At 37.6% G+C, this 13,057-nt stretch overlaps 1 protein-coding gene across 2 annotated transcripts in view; it reads left to right on the top strand.

Moving 5' to 3' along the window:
- Window positions 1–13,057, top strand: part of LOC108446679 — a 46,732-nt gene that overhangs the window by 2,838 nt on the left and 30,837 nt on the right. For both annotated transcript variants that reach the window (XM_017733943.1, XM_017733944.1), the window contains exons 4-20: window positions 45–228; window positions 1,601–1,692; window positions 1,874–2,043; window positions 2,331–2,490; window positions 3,542–3,621; window positions 4,140–4,320; window positions 5,352–5,507; window positions 6,423–6,556; window positions 6,670–6,828; window positions 7,409–7,589; window positions 8,041–8,252; window positions 8,805–8,993; window positions 9,866–10,005; window positions 11,384–11,546; window positions 11,658–11,744; window positions 12,242–12,376; window positions 12,773–12,892. In XM_017733943.1, coding sequence (XP_017589432.1) covers window positions 209–228; window positions 1,601–1,692; window positions 1,874–2,043; window positions 2,331–2,490; window positions 3,542–3,621; window positions 4,140–4,320; window positions 5,352–5,507; window positions 6,423–6,556; window positions 6,670–6,828; window positions 7,409–7,589; window positions 8,041–8,252; window positions 8,805–8,993; window positions 9,866–10,005; window positions 11,384–11,546; window positions 11,658–11,744; window positions 12,242–12,376; window positions 12,773–12,892 — 2,379 coding nt within the window. In that variant the 5' untranslated portion in view covers window positions 45–208. The remainder of the gene's footprint in view (window positions 1–44; window positions 229–1,600; window positions 1,693–1,873; window positions 2,044–2,330; window positions 2,491–3,541; window positions 3,622–4,139; window positions 4,321–5,351; window positions 5,508–6,422; window positions 6,557–6,669; window positions 6,829–7,408; window positions 7,590–8,040; window positions 8,253–8,804; window positions 8,994–9,865; window positions 10,006–11,383; window positions 11,547–11,657; window positions 11,745–12,241; window positions 12,377–12,772; window positions 12,893–13,057) is intronic.

Below are 13,057 nucleotides of genomic sequence, written 5' to 3'. Positions count from 1 at the left end.
AAACTGCATTTCATAGAAGGATATGTACATGAATCTTTCAACAGTGCATTTGTCCAGCTTTCTGTCCAAATGGGAACTGTGGGGACTCTGGGACAAGCTGGTCTAAAGTGGTTAACAGGAATGAGGACATCTACTAGTCTTGATGGGGGAATCCAGGTGAAGAAAGGGTTTTGAGTTCAAAGTTTTCTTGAACACTCCAGAAGAATCTATGGACATAATTAATTTCAGGTAAGATTAAGCAAGGGAATCTTCTAAACCAGTTACTGTTAACTTTCTTGAATCAGAGCTTAACTAAAAGGTAGATTGATAGAGCAGAAATAGATTTTGTCAGAAAACAAGCTGTTTCAGTCTGACTCATAGTCCAAATCTGCCATTCAGAAGAAAAGGAAGGGGAGATTATTCTTTGAATTTTCTATTATTTTACCATTAAAACATACATTCATATCAAAGCCTTATAACAAAAGATGGAAATGAATTTTTTGTATTACCCTGTTTTTTCCTACTGAACATCAGTGCTGTTTCTGGAACTTCAGTATCCAAAGACTCTAGATCAGGATATTAAAATGGTGGAGGAAAAGTTTAGCTTTGCTTCCAGAGGTGGTATTTAGCAAAACACAGGTGTAATTTGGAATATAGTAATAATAAACATGCCCAAACATTTCTGCTTGGTTTTTAGTTAGGTTCCTTAATGTTAGGTAAAGGTTGCATTGTAACATACAACCTCAACAACTGTCAGGTGTTAAGCAGATTAATTGCTTGTATTAATACAATCTAGGCTTTTTAGTTCATTTTATTCTGCTGGCTTTCTCTTTCATTTGGACTTTTAGTTCTGATAGAAGTCCAAGAGAAGACACATTGTAAATGACATGTCAGCATGTCTTGGACATGACAGCGGATGAAGTATTTACAGTTTGTGGATTGCTGCTTCTTCGTGTTTCTCTTGATTTGGGACATCATGGTGCCACAGGATATGCAGTTCAGAAAAGTGCTGAAAGTCTCTGGACTTCACATTTAAACCATTCATTCCCTTTGGGCTCTGGGAAACTTACAGATGTCAGGTTCAGTCAGCTAGGATGGATGACAGACCGTAATGAAAGTCAAAATAGTCACTAACCTGTACTGTGCACTGTTTGAACAAAAGCCTGACTGAAGAGTCTGTTAGATGTTGCATTAACTCTCTTGCTCCCATCAAGTGCAGAGACCATGATTTTTGTATCAGCAGTTGAATGAAGTCCTGGAAGAATGTCAAGACTGGAACAAAACTGATGTCCCTACATAGCCTAACGGGGGAAAATGTATCTAGAAGCCAGGAAGTGAGTGGAGTTGCTATAAGCTGACTATACCAAATTGCTCAGAACAGAGAAATCTAATACTGACTGTAAGGAACGGCAGATGAATCTCAAGATAGTGACAGATTAAACATGAAAACTGTGGATAAAAGTCAGTGATAATTAGTAGAAATGTAGACTGACCATTGCAGAACTTCATCTTGTTTTTCACATCTGGGAGAAGGTGGCTTATAACTGAGAATTTTGTTTAAATATTACTATAACTTTAGCATAATTGATTTTAAGTTATTGTTCAAAATTTTTGTTTGTAGCTCTAAACTGTACTTCAGAGTGGTGAATGATACAGAAGATATAGATGTCTTCCAAGACCACACAGAAACCAGGTCTTGCACTAGGGAGGACGGTGAGTTCAGCTATTATGTTTGTCTTAGAAATGCATTCTGAAATATCCGCGACAGATCATTTTTATTCAGTAGTTTCTTTTTTCACATGTTACTTCTAAAAGGTCTACAATGCAATGTTAATTTTCATGTTTTCTTTGTTTGCTGTTCTAATTAAATGTTCAACTGTTGTCTTCCCACCAGTATCTGAGATTATTGGCTGGCAGCTGTGTTCTGAAATGTCCTATCCTGACCCAGACAGTGGTTTGGTTTTCCCCCTTAGTGCACCTTTGAGAGTGGCTGTGACATTAGCTAAGCAAGACAGAGGCCTGCAGCAGTACGTGGTGGAAGCTGCCTATAACTACATTGCTCAGGTACCACTGGCACACTGGACTTTGGCTTTTTAGTTGGTTATTCTGGTGACAGAGTGCTGAATCTCAGTACTGCATATTCAACCCTCTGGATTCCAAGGTCTACGTTATTATTAATTCCATTCCCAATATAGGGGGAAGATATGTTGAACAAAAATTACTGATGCTGATAGTAGGTATATACTCTTTTTGTCTATGAAACAGCACACACAGTCTGTTGTCCCAGTGTGAGAGATTGTTTTGTAAATGGTGTGCCAATGAATAACGTGCTTATCTTTTCTTTCTTTCAGGATAATTCATGGATCCCAAGTGAAGCTGTCTTTCACTTCTTCATTGGGACTCCAAAGTCAGCGTTGAAAAGAGATGTTGGTGTTGACCTAAGTTTTAGTGTCCCACAGAAGAAATTCAGAATCCAATTTATACAACCTAAGAAAAAAATTGAGATTGATGGTAGGTTTTTCAACTAAGAGCCTGATTGTCAGCTAATATCAGTTAGGAGAACTTTGTTACAATTAACTGAGAAATATCAGTGTATTTCAGTCACTAATCTAATGCTGAAACTACATTATGATGTGATAGCTGTTCAGTTTACTGCTTTAGGTAGCACCCATTCTCAATGGGGTTTGCATCTAGGTTAAGACTATATTTTGCACAGTTACAGGTTCGGTACCTGGTTCATAAAATCATGTTAGAGAAGAAAGCTGTTACCAGGATTGATGAAATGAAGGCTAAAGGACATGGATTGTTCTGACAACTTTTACATATGCTGAACTTGCCTTGCTGTTTCAGTTTGCTGTGTTCTGTTAGTTATGATATGAAGTTATGTGTTGCTAAATCAATTAAGTACTGACTATGATATTGCCATGCATTATAATAAAAAATAACATTTTAATCACAGTTTAATATAGAACACAAAGTCTAGTTGAGGAAATACAAACTGATAAATTCATGGTAATAATATAGACAACGTATTTCAGCTTCTTTGGCATGCTGGTCAAGTGATGTTTTGGGCTGATGTATTCTACTGTATCACATATTTAGAATTTTCCAGTCCATTTTTATTTTTTTTGATCCCGGTTATTTCCAAATGGATTGCAAGGAAGATTTACCCACACTGTGCAAAGCTTTGTGTGCACAGTGTTCTGAGCTCCTGAAATGTCTTCACAGCACAACACAGTTTACAAATTTTAGCACAGGCCTAAAGGAAGTATATAAATCAGTTCCAGAACTAAGCTGTTTTTGTTGGAGACAGCTTCATTGCCTCTTCTCAATTGTTCTCCTTAGAAAATCCTTTCAAAGTTACTAGTTTATTCAGAGGACACTTTGCAATATACCTTTGCAAATTCTGATCCTAACTTTTTAGCTTTGAGCTAATATTTATTATATTTTTACTATCTCTCTATCTATTGTTCATAACAAGAACGAGTATCATTTCAAGTACAGTTTTATGAAGCATCACTGAACAGTAAAGAAAAAGTAAAGAGTTTTCTTTTTCTCCAAGGGAGAATTGAGTTTTCTAAAAGTTCACGAGTTGGACACCTGGAGCTGATAGTGGATGACCAAGATGTGTATTACATTAAGGTATGTTTGTATTCAATGAGCTCTCATTCTAGGGCGAATAGTTACATAAAAGCACAGAAAAGAAAGGCAATGAAAATACAACTATTGAAAAACAGTTTTGTGAGCAATCCATCAGAGAAGTTACCAGTTCTCCTTATTACATATTTTTGAGATAGACTCAGTGCTAAATTTTAACCTAAATCTCTGTGAGACTGCCAATATTTTCAGTAACACCGTATTAATTTCTGGCCTGGTATTGCAATGTTCGTAGTGATTCCAGTCCTAAAACCAGCAGAAGCTGAAGGAAGTAGCATCTTGCACCAGTTCAGTGTAACTGGAAAAACAAATTCATCCTTCCTTCCCATTATTTATGAATGTGGTGTGGAAGGTTTGTTTTTAGATGTATAGAAAAACATACATTTTCTTCTTCCTCTCATCTCGTTCCTGAAATACCCAAGTCTATCCTACTGCTTTCTCAAAACTCAATCAACTTGTTGAGGGTCTTGGAGTTGGCTTTTTGATTTATTTGTTTATTCTAGGGAATGACAGATTTTCAGATGCTGAATGGAGAGCAGAGATACATGACCCAGCTGGAGGTAAAACTGATAAAGCAAAGCAGTCCTATCATTCTGTCAGGAAACATGACTAAACAGCTTGGCAAGAAGATAGCTTTTTCAGCATCTCTGAATAATTTGTTGAAGGATGCTGCATTTATTTCAGGTTAGAAGACAGTAAGTATTTGCCATATAAATGCAAGTTCTGGAGCACTTATTTGTTAGGATTGACTGGTTTTGGACACCTAGTCCTAAAATTCCTTTCAAATCCATAAAGACTGCATTTTAAAATTATTATTCTTCATAAATTAATATGAATATATACATTTCAGAATAAAAGAAATTTTTTTAAAAGTCTGTTTTGAATTACTGAAAAAGATGGAGAAAATAAGATATAAGGAATTACTTAACAAAAACATACCAAAACAATAGCAGCTGTTTTTCACTTTTGTTAGTACAAAACAATGCAGAGACACATATTTGTAGCTAAATGTCTCTTAAGACCTGTTGTTCTGAACATCTTGAAGACTTTTTTTCTCGCAAATAAGCTGAGGAAAATACAAGAGAAAGTATCAGAAAGAGAGCCTTAATATTTGTATAACATCAATACATTAAAATTAAAATAATACAGTGGAATAAACCCGTAATTTATTTTATCTCATTTTTGACTGAAGTGTCATAGTGTTACACAGTACTTTCAAATAGAACTGACTTTTAAGGAATGCAGAAGATCAGTTTGTCTTTTGGAAGAGGATCTTTTGGTGCAATTTTCATTGTTAGCTTTCACGTGGATTGCCAGTGCCTACATCAAAGCCAGTTCTGGTCTGATTTCAGACTCCTAGCACCTGAGAACTTGGCTGCACCAGTTTTACTGCTGCAAAGCCATAGCCTTGCTCTGACTTTATGTAGAGGTAACCACCCATGTGTTCACACATTAGGCCTTAATTAATTAAAAGGTCTGTATGTCAAATTTATTTCCTTTGAGAAGCAGCTTTGGCTGGATTCATTTCAGTAAGCTTGAAGCAGGTTGTGGGAAGTGTGGTCTGCAGGAGAGAGTCTGAGCATCCAGCTCTGTGTCTTTTTATCTGTTCACTACACAGGGAGTTCATCATGGTGGGAGAGTATGTAGTATTCCTTTGACTAGCTGAAGTAACTTCAAGTTCTACCACTGCATAACCACTTCTATTCTTTCTGTAGCTTTTCTGGAGAAAAAGGTTGATGATAAGCTGAGACAATACTCGCTAGAAGGGGAGACTCACCTTCCAGGTGTTCTTGGAGTTCATGCCGTCGCTCTTCTCCAGCAGCGTGAGGGTTTGTGGGCTCATGGTCTGCAGATAAAATATGGACTTCTAGGTACACTGAAAAAGAGGGAAAGTAAAAGTATTCTGTATTACTCATTTTTCCTACAAGATTTGCCTCTGTGTTTAGAACACTATAGAAAGATTTCAGTTCATTTTTAAACTGTGATCTGTAACCTGGGACAAGTTTCTCTTCTCAGTTGGATAAACTTTACTCTTTGAGTCTGCATATCAAAACAATTCGTTTTTAAAATGGGCTTTTCACAAGCATGTCCAACATTTGATTAAAAATCAGTTTTTCAGTGAGAATTGCTCCTCATTAATTTGTGTTTTCAGATGTTTGCATACATACACTTAATAACAATCAAAAGACTTAAACAGTGTCTTATGATGCCTGGCTATAGCTATGTAATTGTGAAATAAGAGACTTGGAGCATAGTTACACTTTGGTATAAACCCAGTTTGACATCTATTCCACACGAAGTGGTCAGCAAATACTTCCTTGGAGAAGTACTGGATTTTTTGTTTTAAAAAGTTATCCTCCTCATTAGTTGGAACTTCAAATTCCTTATTTTAATTTCCTTCTCAGTCTCCAGAAGGGCTGGAAGTTCATTATTATTTTTTGTTTCAAATGAAATACCGTGTAATGTCATGATGTTGGGAGTAGGTGGTAACAGAAAATCATCAAATATTGTGAGCTATACCAAGAAAGCTGCAAAGGTTGATCAGGATTAGTTTGTAGTGCTTTTACTTCAACCAGGTAAAATTCTGTTTAAGTAATGAAGTTTGTGCTTTCCTTTGCATTTGTAGGATAAATCAACAAGTATATAGCTGTAAAAATAGACAAATCTAATTTTGATATTTTGCAAAACAGAAGTCTTGAAGCCAGTGTCAGATTTATACTATTAACATTTTGAAAGATTACTTCTGATTTATTTGAATAGGTAACTTTGTGATTTAACTTGAACAGGAGAGGCAAAAACCCCTTGCCACAAGTGCACTACGCAGCAGAAGGTTCAGGTGGAGACGAGTGCACAGGGCTTGTACAGACTGGAGCTGGGGCATGAGTTCCACTGTGTGCAGGCTCCCACCTACAGCCACAGGGTGGGTACAGCCCCAGGCACTCTGTGCTGGATGCCCGTGCCACTTGTACTCGGGGCTGTCAACATGGACAGAAAGCAGAGTTCACAGCAAAAAGGTGATGCTCTCTTCTTTAGGTTCACCTGGAACATGAAGCGAGTGCATCTTGGATTTCCTCCCAGATGGAAGTGAACTATGGGAAACACTGGGATGAAATAAACAACAAGAAGAAACTGCTGATCAGCCAAGCCTTTAAGAACAGTTCCAGTTCATCTGTAGTCAGCTATTTCATGGAGGTAATAGTGATGGTTGAAAAGTAAGACCTCCACTTCAAATATTTAATAGACAAACTAAGAAGAAATTTTGATTTTTTTTTTTTATTATGACCTTTTTTTTTGTAAATATGATATGTACTAATAATATAGGGCAAGTACCCAGACTTAATAATTTTGAGTTAGGTGAGGTCTTAGCCCAGAGACACTGAGATTGCAGACATTTGCTAGAAGACAAATTTTGCAAATACTGGAAAAGTTTGAGTGTAATTTGGTCTGAGGTTTTTGCGCTGTTAACTCATATAAAATGATTGTAGAGATTTACAAAAGCTGCTTTGCTTGACACAATATGGAAGGAGGTTGCAGGTTGTAATAACTCAGAATATTACAGCATTTTTCGTTTTGAATCTCCTGTAGTTGTAACAAATGCATCTTAAAGAAACCTCAGTCTGTAATTGGTGAGCACGCATGAAAATCTATACAGTGAATGGCAAATGTGCAAAAGCAGAAGCTGTGACCTTCCTGCTACTGTGTGTGTATTGACTTAGACACTCCTAAAAACGGAATCTTGTTTTTATTTAAATTTGCTTCACTTCTTTTCCAGTTTACCATGCAAGTCCTGGAAAAACAGGTGAATTATAGAACCCAGCTGCAGCACTTGTACACCTCTCAGGTGTATTTGCAGAGCAGCACCAACTTTGAGGTGCAGTATAATGACCATGTACCATTTGTGGCTGGGTTGCAGTGGAAGGATGCATCCAGAAATGGCCTGAAGAAGTGGGAAGGTGAAGTACCACAAACCATTTCCAGTCTGTGATTAGAAAAGCAGGTGTTGGAAGCTGCTGCCAGGTTTTTCTGAGCAGTTTTGCGTGAGTGCAACAGAATGATAAAGAATTTTTATTGGAAGAGAGAGACCCGGAGGTTGTCCAGCCCAGCTTTCTGCTCCCATCAGGACTGTTTCTAGCAGTAGGTCACATCTGTTGTGGATTTGTCTAGCTAAGTTTTTGAAATCTCCAAGCCTAGCTGGCTGGTCTCTTCCAGCAGTTCCATTTACACTAGTGAAGGACATTAATTTCATTATATACCTCCCAGAGATTTTAGCAATTGGAAAAGGTTGATAGTAGCATTTTAGCTTCATTCTGAAACCCCAGGATCTTATCAGCCTTGTTGTGGAGTTAGAATCCAGGTAGCTTGAAATCTCACGTTTCTGTCAGCTTTAATGTATGTCCTTTGCAGGTGGGTTGAATATAGACAGCCCATGGCTCTATCTGTACACAGCTCACAAACTGCATCAGCCTCAGCATTCTGCTTATTTATTGACATCTGAGCTGACAACTGGGAAAGCTCTCTCCATTAAAGACCTTGTACTGGAACTATTCTATAAAGATCAAGGCAATGAGAAGGAAGGAAAAGTTCACATTTACACACCAGCTACCACATTCCTGCAGGTTGGTGACAAGGTGCTTCACAGAGTGTATGGCTTTGGGGACAGGGCTCTGTGCCATCACTACGCCCTGAGTCTATGGTTTCTAAGCTTCCTCGTAATTTATTTTAGACTGTGTTATGCAGTAGAGGTTTAAAACTAATTTCATCGTGGTTGCTGTGCATTAAGCAATATGGTAGACTTCTGTCATTATGCAATTGTCTAAATCTTTGACTTATGTTTATGATTAAGGTGTTCTTTTATCGGCTTTTCCTCCTTAGGTCACTACTGCTTCAGGCACAGCATGGAGGAATGTGAGAAACATTCTTGAATGAGAAAAAAGGGGTCATCAACTATTTTCTTCTCAACTATTTAGGTCTTTGTCTCTCCTTGTTTAGAGGAGATAAAATGAACTTTGAGCTCTGTATGGCAATTTTGAATATTTTTATAATGGAAAAGGTGGCACACATTTCTAATAGTTCTTGTAAATGATCATTCTGTCACCTCTGTGCTGTGCTGCTGCACAATGGAATGCTGTCTGTCCTAGCTCAGCCTGACTAATGTCTTTGTTTTTCAGGCATCCACATTTAATCATCTTGGGAGGAATGTTCTGCATAGCTATAGTGAAATGATATCTCTGTGGAATCAGCTTGTGAAGAATGAAATTCATTTGGAAAATAATGAACGAGCCAAACTTCTCTGCTTTAAGATTAAAAGTACAAAACAGGAATTTAACTTCACGGCCAGCTATCAGAGTCTGCCAATGGTGAGAAAAAAAAACAAAAGCAATTTTTTTGACTCAGCACTCTCTTCCTGAAAGATGTTATTGCTAGTGTTGAAACTTAAACCCTTCCAGTCCTGCATCTATTTCTGTCTGTTTTGACAGGCTGCAGTGTAAAACTAGGTTCAAAAAGAAAACAAAAACTTGTGTGGCATAGTTTGGAGTACTTCTCACCTATTTTGGAGGCCAGCTACAGACAGTCAGGGAGGAGAGGGTGAACAGAGACTGTGTGACTAGAAAGGGAGCTGGAGATGTGATTACTCACAATTTGATGCAGATATATGACAGGTGTGGAAGATTCTGCTGTCTTGGAGAATCAGAATCTCTTGCCTGCTAGTGAGCATGGTAACAGCCCATGTTTATATGCTGTTTTAATCTCTACATCCCTTCCAGTCTTAAAATAATTTTTCCTTTGCTTGATGTCTGCAGCAGAGGAAGGGTAATCAGCAGTTTCTCCTTGAAAGAGGTACTTTGATCAGTTACTTTGGTCCATTCATACCTTGCAGGAAGTCTTAAAAAGTATTTTTCTAAACATAGCATTCTATACTTTGAAAATCCAGTTAGGTTTTTCACGTACCAGAGCTTGCTTATGTTGCAAATAGGTGACACTCAAGTGATACATTAGGGGACATTTGTCTTCTGCTGGAGTCTGTTTTCTACTGATGTCACTTTTAATCCCCTGAGAAATTAATGGAGATCTGGACTGAAACTGTAGCAGAAATGGTTTGATCTGTGAAATGACAGCCTTGCTGCATCCTGTTGAACAATATGGTTTCCATATTGATGTTCCTGAATATGAATGCAGTAAATCTGATGCAACTGTCCTTTCCTGTTCTGGTCTCATGATCTGAGTGCAGCCTAAGACGACAAACTTTTCTGTGGAGATTGTATGGAGAGATTATAAGAGTCTGCCTGTCATACTGCAGTGTGAAGGTCAGATAAAAGAGCTGAAGAAGGAGAAGATGCTCTATCAAAAACGTGCAACCCTCCGTTTCAGGTTTAGTATTCTTATTTCTATCTTTTAAGAATGTTTTGGCCTAATTTAATGAGCATCTTGATGCTCTTAGGAAATGTTCTGGGCTTTACAAAGTGAGAGTGCCACATGCACTAAGTCTGTGCTTTGTCCTGCCTGGCTCTCTGAACTTGCTCAAGCACAGCATCTTCCTGGGCTGGTTATTTGCATCCATTAGCTTTTGGTCTCTTTGTTGAAATGACAGTGAACAAAGTTGTCAAAGGCAACAAGCCATGTGTGCTGTGACATATTTGTTGGCAACTCAGTCATATAGCCTCCTTGCATGAAAACAGCAGGATTTATGGTGTATCCAAACTTGGAAGTGGTGAGAAGTTCCAAAATCCAGATCTGATCCTCTGTGCCATCCATGTGCCTTTTTCCTGGTCCTTAGGCATTAGATAGCCGTTCTAAAGCCAAAGGTATCCTCTTAAAACATTTAACAAATGGTCTTGTTTAGATTTTGGAATATGTTTCCATTTTCTGATGAGAAGGAGTGCACTGCTTCTACATATTGGCTGTCCCTGAAATTTCTCTCTTCATTATCCATTACTAAAAAAGGCCTGAAGGCCTTTTTAAAAATATATGCTCAGACTAGAGACATCTGGATCACCTCTGGGGAAATCTCAGCTTTCTTAATGCATAGCAGGATCAACAGGAGTGCACAGGCTGCCTTAGGAGCCACTGTGCAACTCAGAGATAACTAAAACACTGTGAGGTGTCTTTTCAGTAAAAAATTATGTAAATGAAGAGCTGTATCAGATATTCTAACATGTATAAAGGCAGTCCAGTGTCTGAGTTTATAAAAGTTTGTGCATGTTTCCAAGAGGTCTAAGTAAATGTGCAGAAACATCTAATAAAGTCCATAAAACATTGCACTGAAGTAGTAAACCACTCCAAGAGCTGTGTAGTGCTGAACATCTGTTGCACTGGATCCTTGGCATGTAGATTTTTGTTTGTACAAAAAGCATAAAATGTGGGTGGGTGAGATTTTCAAACCTGCCAGGAGCTTTTGGGCACTATCCCTATTTGAACTGAAGTCTTGGTCATGCAGGTATAGAAGGTGTATGTGCTGGTTATACATGTCAGAATTTTAGAGCAGCACCTCCTCTGCCCTTCCAGGCCTTTAGCAAATTAAGGATGGAAACGCTATCAAAAATTCTGGTAAGTGTGTGGAGTTTTTTTGAAGTTGTAATTATGCTTTGTAGTTTCTTAAACGTCCTGGTCCTATGTGTTTTACTTCTGTACCTGACACCCTGGTCGTAAATGATACATTTGGAGTTCAAGCTGATCTTTGCATGATTTCTTTTTGTAGTTGTCTATTAAGATCTTTTACACTATGTTTCTTTCTTGTTTTTTTTTCCAGGCATCCTTTTAAAGTGCCCTTTCTGCAGAGCTTCCTTCTGCAGGAGACATTTACTGTTGACAAAAAGCAAAAGCACTATTTCATGGAAACAAAAGTTTTGATAAATGGGGTGGAGGAAACAGTTCAGACTCTTATACTTGGTTACCAACCTGAAAACCCTTATGTGAGTTATCCAAGAACTTCCTTTAATCTGACATACCAAAACAGCCTGCAAATGAGTGATTTACTGCATATATCTTATGTTCCTTGTATTTCCTCTCAAACTTCTGTTTAGATTTGTGCTGGCTTAACTCATCCTTATAACTACAAGATGTTCCCCAAAGATGTTGAAATGTGCATTTTAACTCTAAGTCATCAAAATGTGAGTAAATTTCCCATTAAATTCAATTAGGAGATGTTAATTACCTGTTTATTTACACTTCACTGTCTTTTCAGACCTAACTTGCTATAGGTCTTTAGTTCCTCACCACGTAGCTGCTGCAACCAAAATGTTCAGAGGTTGATTATGTCCTTGGACCTCCTTAATTCTGTATAATAATATGTTGTGTAGTAATCTATGATAAGAATACTCTATCCATTATTTTTTTAGAATATTATTATGCATGAATGTTATTAATAATAACCAGTACTGGGATAGAATGGACTCAGGGTTCTCACCCATATCTAGCTGTATCTATTCATCTTTCTTACCAAATGTAGCTATTTTTTCTGCTTTTCTTGTTTTTCATTCTGAGCCAAAACATAAAATCTTGCAACTCTTTCATTTCTCGTGATGTGTAGGGATGACTTCTGTGATCTTTCATAATGCACAGGGTTAATACTCAATGCAGTTTGCTTACTCCCATTCTTAACACACAGGTGAAGCATGAGCTTGAGACTATCTTAAAGGTGAATAAGGAAGATGTTCTCAGTTTTCTAGGGAGGTATCAGGACAAATCCAGTGAGGCAGATTTTAGACATCTTTTACACATGGATGTGACACACTCATTCCAGGTATTGGTGGTTTTAATTTTTGGCATTTTATTTTTTATGTCTTGGTGACTGTTTTACTGTGTTGTCTTTAGAACTGTAATTGATGCTGGTAAGTGTCCTAATCCAATTGAGTCCTGGTCCTGACAAGGAACTGTAGGTATCTCAGCAGGTCCAATTATGGATCAATAACTTGTATCAATAATACCTTATAAGACATACATTGACCTTTTGTTTTCATGCTTTTTTTTACTGCATTTGATTTATTTTTCAGTATCTTGGGATAAAATTGGTAACATTTTATACACATATTTGTTTATACTTATTCTCCACTTCATGCTAGAAGTTCAGACATTAAATCACATGAGGCAATTGGCGGGAATGCAATGTTCTGTTCTGATACTTTACTTTGTCAAATAGCTTGAATTTCCACAAGCAATGGGCCTAAGTGGGGAGCTGTTTTCCAGGCAGACTAAACTGGAACACTTTGACTGTGGTGTAAGTGTAAAAGCCATCATCAACAAGAACATGTCTTCACAGGTCAGTCCCCTGGTAATTACAGTCTTGTTGCTTGAACTTGAAGATTTTGCAATTCATATACTCAATGACTGTAGTGGAGAGGTGTAAATTGTTAGGGAAACAGTTAACTCAGAGTTTGTTCTGGCTAGATAGCTGCGTGTGGTTGGTATAGTTGGCTTATGTTTT

This window comes from Corvus brachyrhynchos, unplaced genomic scaffold (assembly GCF_000691975.1).
Source record: "Corvus brachyrhynchos isolate BGI_N302 unplaced genomic scaffold, ASM69197v1 scaffold5, whole genome shotgun sequence".
Classification (NCBI taxonomy): Eukaryota; Metazoa; Chordata; class Aves; order Passeriformes; family Corvidae; genus Corvus; species Corvus brachyrhynchos.
The sequence above is the reverse complement of the archived record's forward strand: the minus strand, read 5'-3'. Positions and strand labels throughout refer to the sequence as shown.